Here is a 25,348-nt window from a genome sequence, read left to right as displayed (position 1 = left end):
AATAAAACATCTTCCGGATCAGAAGTGATGAACTCTTGTATTCCTTTCCCCAACCCCCCCCCCCCCAAAGAAACAACCCAACGGAGATGAAGCTCAGCATCTTATTGTGCTGCAGGCTGTGGCGAGCTGGGAAACATCGCCCTGTTATGTGGCTCAGACTCATTATATTCATGTAACTGCAGACTTGATGGCCCGTTGCCAGTAGCCTCGAGTTTGGAGTACATTAACTTCCATTTAACAGCTTCTAATCTTTCAATTAAAGTTGACATTGGATTTTATTAATGAAATGTTGCATTCTTTCTTTTTATTTTATTTTTTTAATCCTTTAATTTTTCCCTTCCCTGCAGTCATTTTTTTTCCCTTTAAGTTCTTAATTCTTTGAACCTTTCATTTTTCTTTTCCCTATTTGTTTAGTTTTATAATACTTTTTTTAAATTTTACTGTTACTAAGTATTCATTTCCTTTTCTTTCATTTTTTTTCCATCATTGTGCCCTCCTTTCATCTCCATATTCCTCAAAGCGCCGAGGTAGAAACAGTTTTGAAGCTGTTGCTATGGATACACACTTGCTGAAGGGAATTATTTTTAGGCCCAAAAATCGAGCAAATATCAGAAAATGACCCTTATTATTACACACTTAATAGAAACTGGCCTCTGCGGAACTGAATAGTGAGTTGACGGGGGTTGCCACTCTTCTGATCCTAGGTCGTTAGGTTGTTGCCTAGAAACCACAACAAGGCATTAGTAAATTGCTGTGAGTAATCTAAGTTGTGCGTGGCAGCTGTAGTCAGCCAGTGGTGTTAACTGCAAAAAATAGCTTTTGGTTATTTTGGTGAGGGAAATTGTTTCGAAAGGGTATTGATTCTGAAATCATTCCAGAATCCTGCTCTCTGGCCCTACGCCCTTGCTGCTTTGTAACCACTTGTTCAGCACCTGTGAAGATTTGCCCTCCTATTTTCACTGGCCACCCTTTGGCATAGTGTCCAGTGCACCACTTGCCAACTCGCTCCCCGATGGCCCAGCTGAGATAGGGATTCGATGTCCCACTGCCACAGGAGACAAGCTGTATGATCGGTGATAGAATGCGTTAAGTGCACCAACCTGCTGTGTCACTGGGGCTATTAGCATTCACACATCATTGTGTTTAAAACAGATTTACATGGTTCTGCGTCAGAGCATGTTAATTCGGGAGATAGTAGTGAGCCCTCCATATCAGCAACTGTGCTACCAATAAATGCTGTGAGGAGCCATTTCCTATTAGGACAATTTACGTAAACCCAAAGGGCACTGACTTGAATGGTGTTTGGCAAATCCTCTTTTGTTTGCAGAGGGAGGACAGGCAGAAAATGTGTGCATCATTATCATCACATCTCACACTCGGGTGACAAGATGATGTTCAGTGCAGCTTACATCAATGCATTGGATTTTCATGAATACAGTGCTCCTTTAAGAAGAGGTGCCCTCCTCCAGAGCTCACATTTCCAGGATTAGTTTGGAGCCAAACCAGTGTACAGAGTATCGAGGAGCACACAGCACAAGAAACAAAAGGAAGACTTTCATTTACATCGTGCATTTCATGACCTCAGGACGTTCCAAAGCGCTTTACAGCCAATGAAGTCTTCTTCTTAGGCAGTCCCTCGGTACCGAGGATGACTTGCTTCCACATTAAAAATGAGGTCTCAGGTGACTGATGAGTCCAATGCGGGACCTACAGTTTCTGCCACAGGTGGGGCAGATGGTGGTTGAAGGGGCGGGTGGGTGGGGTGATTGGGTTGACGTGCGCTCCTTGCGCTGCCTGCGTTTGGCTTCCGCTTGCTCCCGGCGAAGAGACTCGAGGTGTTCGGCGCCTTCCCGGATGCTTCTCCTCCACTTTGTGCGGTCTTGGGCCAGGGATTCCCAGGTGTCAGTGGGGATGTTACACTTTTTCAAGGAGGCTTTGAGGGTGTCCTTAAAGCGTTTCCTCTGCCCACCTGGGGCTCTCTTGCCGTACCGGAGCTCCGAGTAGAGCGCTTGTTTTGGGAGTCTCGTATCAGGCATGCGGACAATGTGACCCATCCATCGGAGCTGATCGAGCGTGGTCAAAGCTTCGATGCTGGGGATGTTGGCCTGAGCGAGAACACTGACGTTGGTATGCCTATCCTGCCAATGGATTTGCAGGATCTTGCGGAGGCAGAGTTGGTGGTACCTCTCCAGTGCTTTGAGGTGCCTGCTGTACATGGTCCATGTCTCTGAAGCATACAGCAGGGCGGGTATCACTGCTGCCCTGTAGACCATGAGCTTAGTGCCGGGTTTGAGGTTCTGGTCTTCAATCACTCTCTTCCTCCAATGAAGTTAGGGTTAGGGTTTTAGGTTTTAATTTTTACCGTGAAGTAATGCAGCAAACTTGGCAAATCTAAGAAATCTTAGGTACAGACAGTTTGGTTGCTGTAACTGCCCCCCACCCCCACAGACTCTTCTACTTGTACCCTTTGAAGGTTGTGATACTACAACAAATGCAATGATGATGCCCAGCCCCGGACCCCAAAGTATTCAGCTTGGAAGTGGTCGCACACAAGTTTGCAGTTGTGCTGTTGGGGGAACTAAGTGGAAGAGTTACCCAGGGCCGCTGTCAAGCCAATGCGGCAATAGCTGAGACCTGGGACTGGATGACCTGGGAAACAGACAGAAATGCAAACAAAAGGGTTGTGTCAGAAGAGGGCTTGTTTAATAGAAGCCAATTCACTTGCTGTTTGTCTGTGTCTCTTTCAGATATCGATGAATGCAGCATGAACCACGGTGGCTGCAAGCACGGCTGTGTTAATACTCTGGGAGGCTATCAATGCTCCTGTCCAAATAGCAGCTACAGACTGCACTGGAACAAGAAAGACTGTGTGGGTATGTGAAGAACTCTGATCTCGGGCATCCTCTAGTGGCACTAATGGAAGTAGCAATCCTGTAACATTGGGCCAGAAATTAGGGTCCACACGGGTGAGTACGCGCTGTGTACTCACCCGTAAGGCCAGTGGAAGTGCCCGTTTCGCGCATGCACTGCGCATGCGCTGGAAACCGGAACTTCCGTTCCCTTGAAGGAAGGAGTTCGGAGGTCAAACGCGTGCGCCGGAGAGGCAGCGCATAGACCTGGAACTTCCGATTTTTTTACAGGTTTCCCCGTGCGGGTATGTCTCCAGCAGCTGCGCGTTAAAAAAGCAGGTGCAGGGCCTGCTTTTAACAAGGTAAGAGGTTAATTAAGTAAAATTAAAACATTTTTTCCACAGGTTTATCATTTTAAAACACTTTAAAGAAAGGTAAGTTTATTTTTAGCCCCGTTAAAAACTTTAATTAATTTTTTCAAAAATTTAAATTTTTGTTTAAAATAGTTAATTTATGTAATTTATAGTTCTTTTATAAAAATGTGATTTTTAAAAAAAATGTATTTGAAGTTTTACTTAGGTTTTAGGGCCGATCTCTATTCATAGATTTGACAGATCTTCCTGTCAAATCTATGAATGGAGATTCCCTGCTCGCCATGGCCCACGTGATCCCAGGGTACGCTGCGAACTAACTTCGCCGCTGGGATACGCGAGCACTGCACACCGGCAGCTGGAGGAGGCTCAGGATCGGAATCCCACGCGGGCGCACAGCACAACGGCAGGCACGCTATGTAAGTGCAGGTCGGGGACTTGCGCCCGTGGGGAGCCTCCGACCCGAATTTCTGGCCCATTGTCTTAATTAGAAGCACTTCGTCCTCGAAAGACGTTACAATTATAGGCCATCTTATGTGTCTTAGAAACATCTCCAACGCTTCACATACAATGAATTACTTTGAAGTATAATTGCTGTTGCTATGTGGATCATTTTTTTAAATAATTTGAACAGAAAGCAGTATATTTTCCTGTTGGAAGACAGAAAGTGTTTACCAGGGCTAGGAACGTTGAAACAGCTGAGAGTAAGATTGCAATGGGGCCACCTGCTCCCTGAGCCAGGGATGACACCTGACACAAGTAGGTCTGGTTGGGGCAGGGGAGACAATCATGGCCAAAAAAAAGGAGGGAAGCTCACCCGCATCCTGCTGTTCAGGGACACCATGCACTGCGGCTGGCCTGTGAAATGCGAAGGTCACCTTAAAATCCCTGTGTGGTCACTTTACTCAGGTGCTGCATACATTAAATGTGTTTCCTGTTTCTCAACAACAGCGACAGCTTGCATTTATATAGTGGCTTTAACGCAGTAAAATGTCCCAAGGCGCTTCACAGGAGTGTTATCAGACAAAATTTGGGACCAAGCCACATAAGGAAATATTAGGACAGGTGACCAAAAGTTTGGTCAAAGAAATGGGTTTTAAGGAGTAGAGAGGCGGAGAGATTCAGGGAACTCAGAAAAGACTCAGTATGTATTAGGTTTGCTCCTCACGGCCAGTAGAGTTTGGGGTCCATTCATATTCTTAAGGTCGCCATCTGTCCTAAGATGCAAAATGGGCAGCAATAGTCTGATTTTTTTTTGTAAATAAAAGTCAATTTTAATACTTCGTTCTGTGTCCATGACATGAGGCGTTAGTTATTGAGAATATTAAAGTTTTTGATTCGTTTCACCAACAGTAAAGCAAATGCCAAAGTTAAAGCCACAGACTTGGAAACAGCTGATAGCCCTGTCTGTACGATTTTAATAGCTCTAATCACGTGGCTGGGTAGTTTAAGGAAAATTAATCACAAATGCCGAGCATGCAGCTAATGTGTGGTACGGGTTCCCCATGAATTGTGCAGCAATGTAGTGCGGAGTGCTGCACTTCCCTCCTAGATGTTATTTTCCAATCGGAAGTGTTCCCTAAAACATTCTATCCCCCCAACACTCGCTACTTTTGGTCTGTTCCCTCTCAGAGAGATTTCACTTTCGAGTGTGTTATTGTTAAAAGGCCTTACTGTTTATACTACTCGAGGAACCTAGCTGTCAATCACTGTGATGGTGTCAAAGAGCTACCCATGGGGGAGAGAGGACAGAGTCGTTCCCACTCCCTGCGAGATCATTTATTACACAGGTCACCTGCACAAGGTCAGATTCTGCTTTGTATCAACATTTTCTGCTGTAATTTCAGTCCAGGGTTATTTAAGGTCTTTATGACCTGCATCTCATTGTGCAGTGACTTGCTAACGTCTGCATGTTAAGATTTTGACACCTCCTCCCTTGGGGAATTAGGGATGAAGTACCTTTTAGCGCCAAAGCTACCTCCAGTTTGTGTCGTAAATACTCTTGCAGTATAATATTTATAAAGCCGCAAAACATCCTGAGGCAGAAACCAGCCGCTGACGCCCCTTTCCTTTCAGCAGTCAATGTTAGCAGAAGGTCCTGGCCACTTAAAACGAGCTCTGCTCCTCTGGCTTTTTGCGGAATTTATTTTCCAAGTGTTTCTTGAATCCATTTTCCAAATGCCAGTGAGTTCACTAAGGTCCGGATATTCATTCCAGGAAACTCAGAGCAGTGCTTCAAGCAGGCTGCCCATTCATAGTTGTCAAAAAAGAGCTATAAATATATTAAAGCAGAAAGGCACTCGCCCTGCATCAAGAATCATGCCTCTGCAGCTCTCAGTAAAGTTTCGATTAAACTTTGAAGTTTAATTCTGAAAAATGCTGGTTTAATAGAAACCCAGGCATTAGATGCACTAGATTCATTTGCTCTCTGCCCGACAATTATGCTGGGCTAAGTTTGTTGGACCCTTCTGATCTGCTGGAGATTTGAATGGGCTCAATTTGCTGCTCTCTCTCTGCTGACCCTTACAATGCATTATAAATCGTATTCACATTTGAATGGGGTCATTTAAACCTCACCCACCCGACGGGAAAGTGACAGGATCGGATCAGCTGCCCGTTTTACACCCCGTCCGATTTCACTTCCCATTGACTTCAATCCAGTCGGTTTAAGTTAAAATGACCCCCTTTAGGTTTTTAAAAAAAAAAATCCTCTCCTGTTGTTTCGCTCAGCTTTTCAGGAGGCGTGAAATCCATTTCTTTTAATTTTCAGAGTCAGCAAAGTGCCTGCCGGGTTCCAACCAGTCTCGAGCACAACTTTCCTGCATCAAGAGTGGGAAGAGGGAGACCTGCTCCCTCAGCTGTGCCTCCAAGGCTCACTTCCAGGCAGGTAGGCATCATGGGAAGTCAGGAGAAACCACGATCCTGTTCGGCATTGCAGTATCAACAGGAGGAAAGTTTGATGTCCTTGCTGGTTGCTGAGGGAAGTAGGGTTGCCAATCCTCCAGGACTTCCCTGGAGTCTTCAGGAATTAAAGACTACTCTCCAGGACACTGCTGAGAGCAATCCAGGAGAAAAAATCAAAAGAGGCGTTAAAAAATTCTATTTTTCTTTATTAGTTTAAAAAAATTGGACCTGGGAAAGCAGGCTGTTTGACTGACCGTCAAGCATCATCCAATCAGGTAATGAAGTCTATTCGCTTTCCAATTGGAGTGGGAGGGCGGGGCACCGTGAGGATGGACATGCCGGGCGACCAATAGCAGGAGTGTGGGGGCGGGGTGGTTGGAGACAGGAGGTCATGTGATGACACCCCCAGGAACCAGGGTTGGCAACCCGACGGGGAAAGGAGGTTCCATCTTGGGATTTATTTCAATGAAGTTGGGTTATGTTGATTTTCATGTAACCTGAGTTCAAATTTTTCAGAATAAGAATATTTTGAACAATTCACAATCACAGAATCACAGAATCACAGAAACCCCACAGTGCAGATAGAGGCCATTTCGGCCCATCGAGCCTGCACCGACACATATCCCACCCGATCCCCGTCACAATGTATGTGAACAACTTTAGTTCCTCCGTCTGTTTGAGTGAAAGATTTGTCAAAGAAACTGTTTCAATATCAAATTTCAAATATTTTAATTTCTGTGTATTAATGACATCGTAAACCCAGCCAGCAAATTTCTTCTGGTTGCTCTGTTAGCGACATCCTAAACCCACGTGAGATTCACTCTGGTCTCTGTGTGTCAGTGACACTGTAAACACAGCGGGGAGATTCCCTCTGGTCTGTGTGTGTGTCAGTGACACTGTAAACACAACGGGGAGATTCCCTCTGGTCTGTGTGTGTGTGTCAGTGACACTGTAAACACAGCGGGGAGATTCCCTCTGGTCTGTGTGTGTCAGTGACACTAAACACAGCAGGGAGATTCCCTCTGGTCTGCGTGTGTGTCAGTGATACTGTAAACACAGCGGGGAGATTGCCTCTGGTCTGTGTGTGTGTGTTAGTGACACTGTAAACACAGTGGGGAGATTCCCTCTGGTCTGTGTGTGTGTGTCAGTGACACTGTAAACACAGCGGGGACATTCCCTCTGGTCTGTGTGTGTGTGTCAGTGACACTGTAAACACAGCGGGGAGATTCCCTCTGGTCTGTGTGTGTGTGTTAGTGACACTGTAAACACAGTGGGGAGATTCCCTCTGGTCTGTGTGTGTGTGTCAGTGACACTGTAAACACAGCAGGGAGATTCCCTCTGGTCTGTGTGTGTGAGTTAGTGACACTGTAAACACAGCGGGGAGATTCCCTCTGGTCTGTGTGTGTGTCAGTGACACTGTAAACACAGTGGGGAGATTCCTTCTAGTCTGTGTGTGTGTCAGTGACACTGTAAACACAGTGGGGACATTCCCTCTGGTCTGTGTGTGTGTCAGTGACACTGTAAACACAGTGGGGAGATTCCCTCTGGTCTGTGTGTGTGTGTCAGTGACACTGTAAACACAGCGGGGAGATTCCTTCTGGTCTGCGTGTGTGTCAGTGACAGTGTAAACACAGCGGGGAGATTCCCTCTGGTCTGTGTGTGTGTGTCAGTGACACTGTAAACACAGCGGGGAGATTCCTTCTGGTCTGTGTGTGTGTGTTAGTGACACTGTAAACACAGTGGGGAGATTCCCTCTGTTCTGTGTGTGTGTTAGTGACACTGTAAACACAGCGGGGAGATTGCCCCTGGTCTGTGTGTGTATGTCAGTGACACTGTAAACACAGCGGGGAGATTCCCCCTGGTCTGTGTGTGTGTGTCAGTGACACTGTAAACACAGCGGGGAGATTCCCTCTGGTCTGTGTGTGTGTCAGTGACACTGTAAACACAGCGGGGAGATTCCCTCTGGTCTGTGTGTGTGTGTCAGTGACACTGTAAACACAGTGGGGAGATTCCCTCTGGTCTGTGTGTGTGTCAGTGACAGTATAAACACAGCGGGGAGATTCCCTCTGGTCTGTGTGTATGTGTTAGTGACACTGTAAACACAGCGGGGAGATTCCCTCTGGTCTGTGTGTGTGTGTTAGTGACACTATAAACACAGCGGGGAGATTCCCTCTGGTCTGTGTGTGTGTGTCAGTGACACTGTAAACACAGCGGGGAGATTCCCTCTGGTCTGTGTGTGTGTGTCAGTGACACTGTAAACACAGCGGGGAGATTCCCTCTGGTCTGTGCGTGTGTGTCAGTGACACTGTAAACACAGCAGGGAGATTCCCTCTGGTCTGTGTGTGCGTTAGTGACACTGTAAACACAGCGGGGAGATTCCCTCTGGTCTGTGTGTGTGAGTTAGTGACACTGTAAACACAGCGGGGAGATTCCCTCTGGTCTGTGTGTGTGTGTTAGTGACACTGTAAATACAGCGGGGAGATTCCCTCTGGTCTGTGTGTGTGTCAGTGACACTGTAAACACAGCGGGGAGATTGCCTCTGGTCTGTGTGTGTGTGTGTTAGTGACACTGTAAACACAGCGGGGACATTCCCTCTGGCCTGTGTGTGTGTTAGTGACAATGTAAACACAGCGGGGACATTCCCTCTGGTCTGTGTGTGTGTGTTAGTGACACTGTGATGCGCTATCAATTACTCATAAAAGACTGAGAGTTAGAAGAGTAACCAAAGGCTTTTATTAACAACAGAATGGAGGTCTGCCTCGCGTGGTCGACCGGTCCATGATACTAAGGGCTGGGGAGCAGTCACCTTTATACTAGGACCTGTGGGAGGAGTCAGCCGAGGCATGTCCAGGCATGTACACAGTGGAATACAAACAGGACAAACAGGAATACAAACAGTGGTTTACCACATTCACCCCTTGTTTAAAATTGAGTCCGGCGGGGTGAAGTGTATTAAAAGTTAGTGTATTGGAGTCTCTCCGGAGGTCTTGTCTGCCGCTGTGATCTGCGTGGCGACGGCAGGGGTAGTGAAGTTTCCGGCGTCGAGTCCAGCGTAGGCTGTGGCACAGGCGTGTCGTCCTCGTAGATGTCGAGCGGGTCGCGGGGCCCAGGCCTGCCGTCTGCTGGGGCTGGATATCGGATCGTGGGGGGGAGTGGTAGTGGGTAGTGGGTTACTGCGGCCCCCGAGGGTGCAAGGTCTCTTATGGAGACTGTGTCCTCCCGCCCGTCCGGGTATGCGATGTAAGCATACTGGGGGTTGGCGTGGAGGAGGTCGACCCTCTCGACCAGGGGGTCCGTTTTATGGGTCCTCACGTGTCTTCTCAGTAGGACCGGCCCTGGGGACGTCAGCCATGGCGGTAGCGATGTCCCCGATGTGGACTTCCTTGGGAAGCCAAACATTTTCTCATGAGGGGCGGCGTTAGTGGCAGTGCAGAGCAGTGACCGAATAGAGTGGAGCGCATCGGGGAGCACATCCTGCCAGCGGGAGGTTGGAAGGCCCCTAGACTTTAAGGCTAGCAGGACGGCCTTCCAAACTGTCGCATTTTCTCTTTCCACCTGTCCGTTCCCCCGGGGGTTGTAACTGGTGGTCCTGCTTGTGGCAATACCCCTAGTTAGCAGGTACTGACGGAGTTCGTCGCTCATAAACGATGAGCCCCAGTCGCTATGGATATAGCTGGGGAAGCCGAACAGGGTGAAGAGGTTGTTCAGACATTTAATGACCGTGGCACTGGTCATGTCCGGGCAGGGGAAGGCGAACGGGAAACGGGAGTACTCATCAATAATATTGAGGAAGTACACATTGCGGTCGGAGGAGGGGAGAGGCCCTTTAAAATCGACGCTCAGGCGCTCGAAGGGGCGAGTGGCTTTTATCAGGTGGGCCCTGTCTGGTCTATAAAAGTGCGGTTTGCACTCAGCGCAGACTTGGCAGTTCCTGGTCATGGTCCTGACCTCCTCAATAGAGTAAGGCAGGTTGCGGGCCTTGATGAAGTGGAAGAACCTGGTGACCCCCGGGTGGCAGAGGTCATTGTGGAGGGCCCGCAGTCTATCGATCTGCGCGCTGGCGCAGGTGCCACGCGATAGCGCATCCGGGGGTTCATTGAGCTTCCCGGGCCGGTACAAGATCTCGTAGTTGTAGGTGGAAAGTTCGATTCTCCACCTCAAGATCTTGTCATTTTTGATTTTGCCCCTCTGCTTGTTGTTAAACATAAAAGCAACTGAACGCTGGTCAGTGAGCAGGGTAAATCGTTTTCCGGCCAGGTAGTGCCTCCAATGACGCACAGCCTCCACAATCGCCTGGGCCTCCGTCTCAACAGCGGAGTGTCTGGTCTCCGGGCCTTGGAGGGTTCGTGAAAAGAAGGCCACGGGTCTCCCCGCCTGATTGAGGGTAGCGGCCAGGGCAAAGTCGGACGCATCGCTTTCCACCTGGAAGGGGATGGATTCGTCCACTGCGTGCATGGTGGCTTTGGCAATGTCCTCCTTGATACGGTGGAAGGCTAAGCGGGCCTCTGCCGTCAAGGGAAAAGAGGTGGACTTGATCAGCGGACGGGCCTTGTCCGCATAGTAGGGGACCCACTGGGCGTAATAGGAGAAAAACCCTAGGCACCTCTTCAGGGCCTTGAGGCAGTGGGGCAGTGGAAGTTCCATAAGGGGACGCATCCGGTCGGGGTCGGGGCCGATGACTCCGTGTTCCACAACACAGCCAAGGACGGCGAGGCGGTTTGTGCGGAATATGCACTTCTCCTTGTTATATGTCAGGTTTAGGAGTTGGGCGGTGCGGAGGAATTTTTCGAGGTTTGCGTCATGGTCCTGCAAGTCACGGCCGCAGATGGTCACATTGTCCAGATATGGGAAAGTGGCCTGCAACGCATTTTGATCTACCATCCGGTCCATCTCCCTTTGGAAGACGGAGACCCCGTTGGTGACGCCAAAGGGAACCCTAAGGAAGTGATAGAGGCGGCCGTTTGCCTCAAAGGCAGCGTACTGGCGGTCCTCAGGGCGGATGGGGAGCTGGTGGTACGCTGATTTCAGGTCAATGGTCGAGAAGACGCGGTACTGCGCGATCTGGTTGACCATATCAGCTATACGGGGGAGTGGGTAGGCGTCCAGCAGGGTGTAGCGATTTATTGTCTGGCTGTAGTCGATGACCAGGCGCTGCTTCTCGCCGGTCTTAACGACCACAACCTGGGCTCGCCAGGGGCTGGTGCTGCCCTCAATAATCCCTTCTTTCAGGAGCCGCTCCACTTCGGTTTTAATGAAAACCCTGTCCCCGGCACTGTATCGCCTGCTCTTTGTGGCGATGGGCTTACAGTCGGGGGTGAGGTTAGCAAACAGTTGGGGGGGGGTGACTCTGAGTGTGGAGAGGTTGCACCTGGTGCGCGGCGGGCAGTTTGGAAGCTGCTGGCTGCGGACTGTGAGTGGGGGTAGGGGTCCACCGTACGCCATCGTAACACTTTTAAGGTGGCACTGAAAATCTAACCCCAGCAGGACGGCAGCGCAGAGGTCAGGCAGGACCAGAAGTTTAAAATGATCGTACACGGTCCCGTCTACTACGAGTGTCACCACGCAGTAGCCGCCGATGTCCGCCGACTGGGACTCGGAGGCCATAGAAATCCGCTGTTGCGCAGGCAGGACTGGGAGAGAGCAACGCCGCACCGTGTCGGGGTGGATGAAGCTCTCCGTGCTCCCAGAGTCAAAAAGGCAGATTGTATCGTGACCATTTACCTTAATGTCCATTGTGGAACTGGCCAGTTGGTGCGGTCTCGCTTGGTCCAGTGTAACGGATGCCAGCGTAGGGGTCGGTGTGTCGCTGCGGGTATCAGATGAGGCGGTGTCGGGGGCCTGCTGCGTCCCGGCTGTCGTCCAAGATGGCGGCGTCCATGATCCCCATGTGGCTGGAGGCGTCCAAAATGGCTGCTGTACCGGTGATTCGCACATGGCCGGGGAGGTCCAAGATGGCGGCCCGCATGGCCCACACGCGGCGCTGCTGGGGTTCGGGGTGGCTTTGGCCCTGCAGACGCTAGCGTAGTGTCCCTTCTTCCCGCAGCCCGAGCAGATCGCGTTTTTCGCCGGGCAGCGCGCTCTGGGGTGTTTTGCCTGGCCACAGAAGTAGCATTTCTGGCCTTGGGGCACTGCTGTCTGGCCTTGGGACACTGCTGCGGTAGTTGGGCCGTTGTTGGGGTGTGGCTGGGGTGGCACGGCGCTATGAGGCGGTCCTACCGTGTCCCAGGCTGTCATTCCCCGCGGCGTCCACGGTGCAGAGGAGTAGGCATCCATGCCCTGGTAGGCTGCATCCAACGATAGTGCGAGTTCAGAGGCCTTGTTGAGGTCGAGGTTACTCTGCTCCAACAGTCGCTGTCGGGTGTAATTGGATCTGTGGCCCGCTACAAAAGCGTCCCGGATAAGTTCCTCTGTGTACACGGCGGCCTTTACATCCTTACAACCACAGGCCCGGCCAAGCACAGACAGTGCCTGAAGGTATTCCACGGTCGATTCCCCAGGTTGTTGTTTACGACTCCCCAGGAGGTGCCTGGCGTACACTTCGTTCACTGGGCGCGTGTACTGGTCCTTGAGGAGCTTGATAGCGTCCGCGTACGAGGTCGCGTCTTGGATGACCGAGTACACTCGGTGGTTCACTTTGGAGGTCAGGACATCCAGTTTGTCCTCGTCCGATTTGATTGCTTCGGAGGCGGTCAGGAATTTTTCGAAACACTTAAGCCAGTGAGTAAACTTGGTGGATGAGTCCGCCTCCCGATGATCTAAGTCCAGGCATGCTGGTGTGAGGATCTTCTCCATTATAAAAATGTTGTTAATAAAATTGATGCGCTATCAATTACTCATAAAAGACTGAGAGTTAGAAGAGTAACCAAAGGCTTTTATTAACAACAGAATGGAGGTCTGCCTCGCGTGGTTGACCGGTCCATGATACTAAGGGCTGGGGAGCAGTCACCTTTATACTAGGACCTGTGGGAGGAGTCAGCCGAGGCATGTCCAGGCATGTACACAGTGGAATACAAACAGGACAAACAGGAATACAAACAGTGGTTTACCACACACTGTAAATACAGCGGGGAGATTCCCTCTGGTCTGTGTGTGTGTCAGTGACACTGTAAACACAGCGGGGAGATTGCCTCTGGTCTGTGTGTGTGTGTGTGTTAGTGACACTGTAAACACAGCGGGGAGATTCCCTCTGGTCTGTGTGTGTGTCAGTGACACTGTAAACACAGCGGGGAGATTCCCTCTGGTCTGTGTGTGTGTGTCAGTGACACTGTAAACACAGCGGGGAGATTCCCTCTGGTCTGTGTGTGTGCCAGTGACACTGTAAACACAGCGGGGACATTCCCTCTGGTCTGTGTGTGTGTTAGTGACACTGTAAACACAGTGGGGAGGTTCCCTCTGGTCTCTGTGTGTCAGTGACACTGTAAACACAGCGGGGACATTCCCTCTGGTCTGTGTGTGTGTGTCAGTGACACTGTAAACACAGCGGGGAGATTCCCTCTGGTCTGTGTGTGTGTGTCAGTGACACTGTAAACACAGCGGGGAGATTGCCTCTGGTCTGTGTGTGTGTGTCAGTGACACTGTAAACACAGCAGGGAGATTCCCTCTGGTCTCTGTGTGTGTGTGTCAGTGACACTGTAAACACAGCGGGGAGATTCCCTCTGGTTTGTACGTGTGTGTTAGTGACACTAAACACAGCGGGAAGATTCCCTCTAGTCACTTTGTCGAGCAAAATATGCTTCTTCAAAACATTTCTACACTTTTGTTAGAAATAGTGAATGTAGGAAATCTTCCTGCTGTGTTTACAATGTTGCTAACATAAAGCAGTCGGAGGAAATCACCTCCCTTGCCCTGTCATGAACCCCAAATCCTATCGATCATAACCTGTGGATTAATTTAGCAAACATTTTCTAGGATTTGTTTAAGAAAACCAGTAGGTGGAACAGGAGAAACGGATTAGATGGTGTTGATTCCCTCAAATAAACAGGTCCTTTATTCTTGCGAATGGACTTTGTTTAGTTGGAGGTGGAGTGGGCTGTGGGTGGAGTTAGTGTTAAAGATAAGTTTGATCATCTTAGTTGAGGCAATGGTTGCGATGCTATATTCGCATCAGCACCTTGGGTTACAGAGAGGGAAAAGTCAGCCAGAGTTCCCACTCCTGAATGCCATCCAATGACTCCTGCTGGGAAGTGCATGTGAACGGACTCGGAGACTCCTAGGCTTAAAAATTCGGTTGATTTGCACCTCTCGTTAACGCCCTAACGGGGCGCAAAGCAACTAGCGCCTGGGCACGGCGTTTCCACGCCTCCCGCGAAATTCAGCGGGAGGTTAGCGGCGGCGGTAACCGTTAGCCCCACCGGCAAAGAGATCATCGCCGTGCGCAGCGCCCCGGCCGCGATCTTCGGTAGCGCCCCCTGACTTGCCGCCAGACGCTATGTCCGACAGGGTCAGGGGGACCTACATGCGGCCGGAGCAACGCAAATTAAAAGGAAGGTGCCGGGCGGCCATTTTTGTTGCTGGCCGCTTGCTAGCACCTGCCCCCATTGTCGTCCCCAGCCTCCTGAGTAGCCCCCCCACCCCCGCGGAGTACCAGCTGCGCTCCATGAGCCCGGCACTTCTCTTGAGTGCCGGGCTGTTTTGCCGGCACTCTGATCCCTGGTGGCCCAGCTGGGCCCCGTGTTGCGCTGCGCTAGGCCCCTCCCCTTTAATAAGCGTGGCGCTGTGGCACATAGCGCCACGATATTCACTCGCAGCGCCCCAAGAGGGAGGGGGGACACTTCCAGTAGCACCCCATCTCCCTCTTGGGACGCTACTGGTGAATTTCGGGCGCGGGGGCGCTAATTTTTGCGGGGCGCTAAAAGTGGCGCCCCGGCAACGTTCGTGCCCCAAAGGGGGCACGACCCAATTTTTCCCCCCTATTTCACTTATCAATGAGACTGGAGGCCACATGAGTATGCAGTTTTTGGTTAAACTACGCCGTTGATTATTTTGTTGTAATGTGGAGTCAGGTGTTAAAACAAACAGATTGGTTTAATATGCATAGCTTCAAGTTTACGATCTCCTCTCCTCTGATCTGTAAGAAAATCTGTCTAAACATTGTAAGAATGATTTAACCCTGTAACTAGATAGGAAAAGGGTTTTCAGAGTTCAGCTTCGGAATGACGATCACAACAAGTACTCTCGGGCTCAGGGGATTGTAGCACTGCCAACTGGGAAACTGAGCTGTACAGGCCTGAGATTCAATTCCCAGCCTATGCTGACTTAGTTGATTTCGGCTGGGCAGCTTCTGGGACATGGCAGTTGGCCTCAGTGTCCCCACGGGGGTGGGGATGGAGGATGGGGGGGTGGGGGAGTGGGGGGGTGAGGGTGGGGGAATGGGAGGTGGGGGAGTGGGAGTGGGGGAGTGGGGATGGAGGGTGGGGGATGGGAGGGTTTGGGGAGTGGGGAATATGGGGGATGGGGTGGTGGGGGACGGGGGATGGGGGTGGGACGTGGAAAGTCAATTCGGGTTCTGGCACCCGATCCTCCCGATCAGGTCGGGCGAACTTGGCTCTTGATGCCTTTCATGGTCGAAACTCACTGTCTAACTTTGCACGTGAAGAGTGATCGCCTGGGTGTGGTACCCGAGGTTGTCCAGTGCTGTGGCAGCGTATCATCAGCATCAGTCACTATCTTTAGGAGTCAAGGAGAGAACACTGGAGGGTGAGAATAATAACTATTGTTCAGAGTAGTATCCTGTGCATTTTATGACCCCCAGTGGTTCCAGCAGTGATTTGGCATCAATAAACACGCATCCATTCCTCTGTCTCTTAAAACTGTTCTCATTTCTGACAGGTTCTGATAACAGTTACACTTTGAGCTGTGGGGCTCCTATACGAAGGGCTGGTGCCCAACAGAGACAGAACACCAGCATCACAGGCTGTGTAGGTAAGCCCCTGACAAAATGCCGCCCGTGCTGTTGTAAGTATTGCTGAAATCTTTTGTTGTTTTTAAGGCATTTTGTTCAGAGCTGCAGCGTTTAGCATCAACCTCATTTTTTGCCCGAAGGTGGAGTTTCTAATTGTGAAGCTGACCCCGCGGCACTCGACGACCCCGCGGCACTCCATGGGGGAGATTTTCTGAATCAGCGTTCCTGGCACAGAGCTGCATATAACAGGAGTGCATCTTGGGAATTTGATCACAGAGGTCAGCACAATGTGCAGATCACACTGACCCAATAAGCACTTCCAGCATGCAAAGCTGTGCATCGGGAGTGCCATTCGTAAAAGCTCCACCCTGTATCTACAGCTTGCTATGCGTCCCTAATATGAAGTGTACACAGTGAACCGTGCAATCACAATAACTGAATGAAAGGCCATTCATCGAAACAGAGGAGCAGGAGTAGGCCATTCGGCCCTTCGAGCCTGCTCCGCCATTCAATATGATCATGGCTGATCCTCTCTCAATACCATATTCCCCCTCTCTCCCCATACCCCTTGATGCCTTTTGTGTCTAGAAATCTATTCCTCTCCTTCTTAAATATATTCAGCGACTTGGCCTCCACAGCCTTCTGTGGTAGAGAATTCCACAGGTTCACCACCCTCTGAGTGAAGACATTTCTCCTCATCTCAGTCCTAAATGTCCTACCCCGTATCCTGAGACTGTGACCCCTCGTTCTAGACCCCCCAGCCAGGGGAAACATCCTCCCTGCATCCAGTCTGTCTAGCCCTGTCAGAATTTTATACGTTTCAATGAGCTCATTCTTCTAAACTCTAGTTCACTTTTTCTTTTAAATGCTGCTTTACGATGCCTTTAAATGCTCTTGTTTCCTTTTAGAGACTTTAGCTCCCCCAGTCAAACAAAGAGCTTCCTTCAAGATTAAAGATGCCAAATGTCACCTCCACCCTCGCATTAAAGGGAAGCAGGACAGCGGGCGTCCAATTATCACAGGTACAAAACATTGAACAGCGGTCTCTAGTTTTGCATTATAGTTTTTCCATTTTATTCTCCTTTTTCTTCAGGCCTTCAGCTCCTGCTTCGGTTAGAATGTTGGTATACCTCTTACTAATTGCTCTACACCCCTGCTCTGGGTCTCCTTGTGCTAGGGACCTTCCCAGCATTGGGTGGTGTAATTGGTCGGGGTCTCCTTGTGCTAGGTACAGTCCCAGCATCGGCTGGTGTAATTGGTCGGGGTCTCCTTGTGCCAGGTAGTCCCAGCATCAGCTGGTGTAATTGGTCGTGGTCCCCTTGTGCCAGGTAGTCCCAGCATCAGCTGGTGTAATTGGTCGGGGTCCCCTTGTGCCAGGTACAGTCCCAGCATCGGCTGGTGTAATTGGTCGGGGTTTCCTTGTGCTAGGTACAGTCCCAGCATCAGCTGGTGTAATTGGTCGTGGTCCCCTTGTGCCAGGTAGTCCCAGCATCGGCTGGTGTAATTGGTCGGGGTCTCCTTGTGCTAGGTACAGTCCCAGCATCGGCTGGTGTAATTGGTCGGGGTCTCCTTGTGCCAGGTAGTCCCAGCATCAGCTGGTGTAATTGGTCGTGGTCCCCTTGTGCCAGGTAGTCCCAGCATCAGCTGGTGTGATTGGTCGGGGTCCCCTTGTGCCAGGTACAGTCCCAGCATCAGCTGGTGTAATTGGTCGGGGTTTCCTTGTGCTAGGTACAGTCCCAGTATCGACTGGTGTAATTGGTCGTGGTCCCCTTGTGCCAGGTAGTCCCAGCATCAGCTGGTGTAATTGGTCGGGGTCTCCTTGTGCCAGGTAGTCCCAGCATCAGCTGGTGTAATTGGTCGGGGTCTCCTTGTGCTAGGTACAGTCCCAGTATCGACTGGTGTAATTGGTCGGGGTCCCCTTGTGCTAGGTACAGTCCCAGTATCGACTGGTGTAATTGGTTGGGGTCCCCTTGTGCCAGGTACAGTCCCTACATTGGCTGGTGTAATTAACCACTGAATTGTCGATTTTCAGTACTGTTGACAATTCTGTTCCCACCAAGTGTGTCATCTCATGTATAAAGTTAGCCCTTCTATATCTGTGTCGGAGCCTGTAATTATATAAAGTCACGGTTAATTTAGAGTGGCGCATTATTGAAAGTTTTAAAAACTGAATTTTTATTGGTAAATTATTCATTTACATTCTAAGTCGCCATGTGCTTGTAATAAGGATTGCAGAAGTATGCAGTACTGGTACTTTATCAAATTAAGGCACCTAAGTGAAGAGTCAAGGTCGAAGTGAGTTGGAGAGAAGGGGAGCAAATCAAGGTGTAGTGCTGACAGACTTGGGTTTTAAAAGCCCAGAGATCATAGAAGGAAAGAAAGAGTGAGGGAGGTAAGAGAGTTCAACAGTTTGAGACCCTGAGATGGAATGAGTTAAAGCAGGAAATGAAATAAAGAAAGAAAGACTTGCATTTGTATAGCGCCTTTCACGACCTCAGGACGTCCCAAAATGCTTTACAGCCATTGAAGTACTTTTGAAGTTTAGTCACTGTTGTAATGTGGGAAATGCGGCTGCCAATTTGTGCACAGCAAGCTCCCAGAAACAGCAATGAAATAATGACCAGATAATCTGTTTTTATTGATGTTGGTTGCAGGATAAATATTGGCCAGCACACCAGGGAGAACCAGAGAGAATAATTTCCTTTCTATAGATACATAGAAGATAGGAGCAGGAATAGGCCATTCGGCCCCTCGAGCCTGCTCCGCCATTTAATGAGATCATGGCTGATCATCCAAATTCAGTACCCGGTCCCTGCTTTCTCCCCATATCCCTTGATCCCTTTAGCCTTAAGAAATATATCCAACTCCTTCTTGAATATATTTAATGAATTGGCCTCTACTGCCTTGTGTGGTAGAGAATTCCACAGGCTCACCACTCTCTGGGTAAAGAAATTCCTCCTCATCTCTGTCCTAAATGGCTTACCCCTTATCCTTAGACTGTGACCCCTGGTTCTGGACTCCCCCACCATCGGGAACATCCTTCCTGCATCTAGTCTGTCTAGTCCTGTTAGAATTTTATAAGTTTCAATGAGATCCCCTCTCATTCTTCTAAACTCCAGCGAGTACAAGCCCAATCGATCCAGTCTCTTTTTTGCTGTTGATGAGGTGTCTACGGTGCCTGCTGACATCACTCACTGTGCTTGCTTTGTTTCATTGCCTTGTTACGAAGGAGGCGCCTTCCCTTGTACGGACAACTGCCAAGTTACCTTTGTAAACCTAAAATGCGATTCTTCCAAGAAAGCAAAAGGTCGACGGACCCGCAACCCCCCGGGCAAAGAGGTGACCCGCATAACACTGGACTTTGAAGCGGAGATAAGAAAGGAAGATATAACAGGTGAATTAACTTGTTTTTTTATTGTTTGCAATTTAAAATAAAAAGCAGTGGGGCTCCACCTGAAGAGAGTTTATCCGGTGAGTAGCTGAGACGTACGGTTGAGGGAGGTCCCATGTTCGATTCTGGTCTGTGTTGGGCTGGCCAACCTCAGCCAGGGTGGCAGTAAGCCTGGTACACATTGGCCTCTGGGTTAGGGTGGAGAAAGTCAGCTAGGATTCCCCACTCCCGATCACTGTCCTCTGCTGGAAGTGGGCAGGGTCAGTGAGGCCAGTTTGGGCTCGGCACTCATAGCTCCTGCAGTCGAGCAGCCTGACTCCACTCACCGTCCAGGCACACCGCTAAACACTGGCCACTTGAGCAAGATCCTGCGGGGATCTAGAAAATCCCACCAGGATTCAGGAGGAGAGATAATTGACAACAAAAAAAATTGTTCAAGTCCTGCGCGGGATAAATTTCACAGCTGGCCCAGGGTTTTATCTTTCGTAGAAAAAGCTGGAAACATGCAGGAGATCAGTGAGCATCTGTGGAAAGAACAGACAGCCGATGCTTCAGACTTGTGCTCTTCTTCAGTTCTGAGCCCAAAATGTCGACTGTCAGTTCTCTCCACAAATGCTAATTGACCTGCTGTGTTTCCAGCTCTTTCTATTTTTATTTCAGATTGCCAGTATTTTGCTCTTTATTTCTCTTTTGTAGCCTTGCCTATACACAATGTGAAGCTTGAGTCTGGCTTGCTGAGTTTATGGTACAGAAATCCAAATACTATATGGTCTCCTCTGCTCCCTTGTGTAGTGAAGCTGCTCTGTAGATTATAAAGCCCATCAGTTTCAGGATCAGGGATATAGTTGAGGAAGAATTTACATCCCAGAATGGTTCACATCAGTTGAAATATTTTTGACATGTATTTACCGTTGTTATGTAGGAAAACACAGCAGCAAAACAAGTCCCACAAGCCACAAATGAGAGGAATGACCAGTTAATCTGTTCTTTGGTGATGTTGATTGAGGGAGGATTGTTGGCCAGGGCACCGGGCGTACTCAGCACTCTTTGAATAGTACTTTATATAATGTCTACCTGACTAGGCAGACAGGGTCATGACTTTACGTCTCATGCAAAGGATGGCATCTCTGACAATGCAACACTGCAATTAATGCCATTTATACTTGTGTACCTCATTCTCTTTAATGGAGACAACATGCTTTATAATAGACTACCAACATGAAAGATTATGGGTATGAGTAAACCCTCAAGGACCCAGCCTAGTTAGATAACATGGTTGTACCCAGCCTGGCCATAGCTTGTGAAAATCAAATTGCTTGATATGTTGCTGGATTTTACTATCAAAATCTATTCTTGTGTATATCGAGCATATACAGTGATATTGTAATCCCTTTAACCTACTCAAATTTATATACAGGACTGAAGATAATGTCCGGTGGATAGTATTAACCTACCTGTAGGTTTGAAAGATTGTCGGTCACAAAATATGTCAGCAAGAAGTGACTGTTGTTCTAAGGGCATTAGCAGTGAGTTTAGAGGCCAGTGGAGGGATTAACATGCTGCAGTCCTCAGAAAAGCCATAAAATCTTGCATGTTAACTGCGGTCAACTGTGGTTAGTGGGGGGGGGGGGGCAGTGAAAATAGCAGCAGCTAATTCTCTGTCATTTTCATTGATCATGATTTTGTGTAATTTCAAAGACTTGATACAGAATGCTGCTTTAAAACTGTTCAAAATGGTAACTGGAAAATATAGGGCAGATTTGATAACCTCCACAACTGGCCTCTGTTTACATGGGATAATCAACACCATCCCTCTAAATGTGTTATTTAGTCATGGTGTCTTGCAGTTAAAGCATCTTATTCCCAATTTATTCTCCCATTCGGTCCTCCTTCAAAGTTGCCTGCTTAGTTTAAAGATTGGTTGAATTGCCATCAATCCTTGTATATTAGCGTCTAAATCAAATTCTTGCCCAGGTAAAATCGAGAAGCATTGTACTGTAGTATCCTAGAACTGGAAAATGAAGCATTAATGACCTTGTTGCTGTAGCTGCATCACACCGCCATCACTTCAACTGGGCTCCTGATGGCTCAGCTCAGCTGCATTTGGTAATATTGTGATTGGCTTAAAATTGCTACTAATTCATTTTTTTTTTATTCGTTCATGGGTTGTGGGCGTCGCTGGCAAGGCCGGCATTTATTGCCCATCCCTAATTGCCCTTGAGAAGGTGGTGGTGAGCCGCCACCTTGAACCGCAGAGGGCAGTTAAGAGTCAACCACATTGCTGTGGGTCTGGAGTCACATTTAGGCCAGACTGGGGAAGGACGGCAGATTTCCTTCCCAAAAGGACATTAGTGAACCAGATGGGTTTTAAACGACAATCCGGTAGTTTCATGGTTGCCGTTACTGACACTAGTTTTTTTAAATTCCAGATTTATTCAGTTAACTGAATTTAAATTCCCCAGCTGCCGTGGTGGGATTTGAACTCACGTCTAACTGAATCGTTTGTCCAGGCCTCTGGATTACTAGTCCAGTAACATAACTACTATGCTGCCGTACCGTAACCAATCTAGAAAACCCAGGGAGTCATAAGAAAAGGTTTTGTGTATTGATATCGCATTCACTTACGCAGATATTTATTAAAGTGGGCTTCAGTGTAGTAGATACCCATCTATGGCACGTCATCGAATACACATATACTGTCTGGTTTGTAACCACCATTCTCTCAGACACCAGCAAGGGCCTGTAATGTCATAAATAGAAAATTCCACCATTTTATTTTTTATTCTATTTTAAAGCATTTTTCTAAAACAGAATAAAATGCTGAACTTGCTGCAAAAACTTTTGAAATAATGGGTCACATTTTTTCTGTACAGAAGAGAACTGCTAACTTTCAATTGTATATAAACCATGGCAGGCATTTTATTCCTGCTCATTTACAAAGGAAAAGCCAGCATTGTGTAATTGTGTTTGCAAAAGCTGAGGGAAATATCCTGCCAGAGACTTAACACAGGATGCTGAATGTTTCTAGTGCAAGATGATCCCCTTGCTCTACATTACAGTAGCTCACTTTAACTTTGTTTAGTTAGTGCTATGGAATGAAGCACTTTCTATTTCAGGTACCTAGTGCCATCATCAAGTGCTCCCATGTCAGGTGCAGTACAGTTACTTGCACAGAAAAGCTCGCTCAGGAGCAACCCACAGTGCACCAGGAGTGACATTTTTTGTCCATTTTGCACACAAGCCATTCTGTGACCTCGATTTAAGGGCAGCTTTCAGCTGAGGCCCCTGTCCACTAGGAACTAGATTGAGATTATCTTCACCCATTCACTCCAACTCCTGCCCCGGCCCATTCACTCCAACTCCTGCCCCGGCCCATTCACTCCAACTCCTGCCCCGGCCCATTCACTCCAACTCCTGCCCCGGCCCATTCACTCCAACACCTGCCCCGGCCCATTCACTCCAACACCTGCCCCGGCCCATTCACTTCAACACCTGCCCCGGCCCATTCACTCCAACTCCTGCCCCGGCCCATTCACTCCAACACCTGCCCCAGCCCATTCACTCCAACTCCTGCCCCGGCCCATTCACTCCAACTCCTGCCCCGGCCCATTCACTCCAACTCCTGCCCCGGCCCATTCACTCCAACTCCTGCCCCGGCCCATTCACTCCAACACCTGCCCCGGCCCATTCACTTCAACACCTGCCCCAGCCCATTCACTCCAACTCCTGCCCCGGCCCATTCACTCCAACACCTGCCCCGGCCCATTCACTCCAACTCCTGCCCCGGCCCATTCACTTCAACACCTGCCCCAGCCCATTCACTGCAACTCCTGCCCCGGCCCATTCACTGCAACTCCTGCCCCGGCCCATTCACTCCAACTCCTGCCCCGGCCCATTCACTCCAACTCCTGCCCCGGCCCATTCACTCCAACACCTGCCCCGGCCCATTCACTGCAACTCCTGCCCCGGCCCATTCACTTCAACACCTGCCCCGGCCCATTCACTCCAACTCCTGCCCCGGCCCATTCACTCCAACACCTGCCCCAGCCCATTCACTGCAACTCCTGCCCCGGCCCATTCACTCCAACTCCTGCCCCGGCCCATTCACTCCAACTCCTGCCCCAGCCCATTCACTCCAACACCTGCCCCGGCCCATTCACTGCAACTCCTGCCCCGGCCCATTCACTTCAACACCTGCCCCGGCCCATTCACTCCAACTCCTGCCCCGGCCCATTCACTCCAACTCCTGCCCCGGCCCATTCACTCCAACTCCTGCCCCGGCCCATTCACTGCAACTCCTGCCCCGGCCCATTCACTTCAACTCCTGCCCCGGCCCATTCACTCCAACTCCTGCCCCGGCCCATTCACTCCAACACCTGCCCCGGCCCATTCACTCCAACACCTGCCCCGGCCCATTCACTCCAACACCTGCCCCGGCCCATTCACTCCAACTCCTGCCCCGGCCCATTCACTCCATCGCCTGCCCCGGCCCATTCACTCCAACTCCTGCCCCGGCCCATTCACTCCAACTCCTGCCCCGGCCTATTCACTGCGACTCCTGCCCCGGCCCATTCACTCCAACACCTGCCCCGGCCCATTCACTCCAACTCCTGCCCCGGCCTATTCACTGCGACTCCTGCCCCGGCCCATTCACTCCAACTCCTGCCCCGGCCCATTCACTCCAACTCCTGCCCCGGCCCATTCACTCCAACTCCTGCCCCGGCCCATTCACTCCAACTCCTGCCCCGGCCCATTCACTCCAACTCCTGCCCCGGCCCATTCACTTCAACACCTGCCCCGGCCCATTCACTCCAACTCCTGCCCCGGCCCATTCACTCCATCGCCTGCCCCGGCCCATTCACTCCAACTCCTGCCCCGGCCCATTCACTCCATCGCCTGCCCCGGCCCATTCACTCCAACTCCTGCCCCGGCCCATTCACTCCAACTCCTGCCCCGGCCCATTCACTCCAACACCTGCCCCGGCCCATTCACTTCAACACCTGCCCCGGCCCATTCACTCCAACTCCTGCCCCGGCCTATTCACTCCAACTCCTGCCCCAGCCCATTCACTCCAACTCCTGCCCCGGCCCATTCACTCCAACTCCTGCCCCGGCCCATTCACTCCAACTCCTGCCCCGGCCTATTCACTCCAACTCCTGCCCCGGCCCATTCACTCCAACTCCTGCCCCGGCCCATTCACTCCAACTCCTGCCCCGGCCCATTCACTTCAACACCTGCCCCGGCCCATTCACTCCAACACCTGCCCCGGCCCATTCACTCCAACTCCTGCCCCGGCCCATTCACTCCAACACCTGCCCCAGCCCATTCACTGCAACTCCTGCCCCGGCCCATTCACTCCAACTCCTGCCCCGGCCCATTCACTCCAACTCCTGCCCCAGCCCATTCACTCCAACTCCTGCCCCAGCCCATTCACTCCAACTCCTGCCCCGGCCCATTCACTCCAACTCCTGCCCCGGCCCATTCACTTCAACACCTGCCCCGGCCCATTCACTCCAACTCCTGCCCCGGCCCATTCACTCCAACTCCTGCCCCGGCCCATTCACTCCAACTCCTGCCCCGGCCCATTCACTTCAACACCTGCCCCGGCCCATTCACTCCAACTCCTGCCCCGGCCCATTCACTCTATCGCCTGCCCCGGCCCATTCACTCCAACTCCTGCCCCGGCCCATTCACTCCAACTCCTGCCCCGGCCCATTCACTCCAACACCTGCCCCAGCCCATTCACTCCAACTCCTGCCCCGGCCCATTCACTCCAACTCCTGCCCCGGCCCATTCACTGCGACTCCTGCCCCGGCCCATTCACTCCAACACCTGCCCCGGCCCATTCACTCCAACTCCTGCCCCGGCCCATTCACTCCAACTCCTGCCCCGGCCCATTCACTCCAACTCCTGCCCCGGCCCATTCACTCCA

General features: G+C 50.4%; 1 protein-coding gene across 1 annotated transcript in view; it reads left to right on the top strand.

Annotated features, from left to right (window-relative positions):
* Nucleotides 1-25,348, top strand: part of LOC147105286 (signal peptide, CUB and EGF-like domain-containing protein 3) — a 430,332-nt gene that overhangs the window by 382,863 nt on the left and 22,121 nt on the right. Inside the window, exons 10-14 of the mRNA XM_086011491.1 lie at nt 2,748-2,873; nt 5,991-6,107; nt 15,953-16,045; nt 16,934-17,047; nt 19,255-19,419. Of these exons, the coding sequence (XP_085867617.1) occupies nt 2,748-2,873; nt 5,991-6,107; nt 15,953-16,045; nt 16,934-17,047; nt 19,255-19,419 (615 nt within the window). The remainder of the gene's footprint in view (nt 1-2,747; nt 2,874-5,990; nt 6,108-15,952; nt 16,046-16,933; nt 17,048-19,254; nt 19,420-25,348) is intronic.

The sequence above is a fragment of the Somniosus microcephalus genome, chromosome 18 (assembly GCF_052327205.1).
Source record: "Somniosus microcephalus isolate GS21.2 chromosome 18, FLI_Smic_1.0, whole genome shotgun sequence".
Lineage (NCBI taxonomy): Eukaryota > Metazoa > Chordata > Chondrichthyes > Squaliformes > Somniosidae > Somniosus > Somniosus microcephalus.
This window is presented reverse-complemented; position numbering and strand designations above follow the sequence as displayed.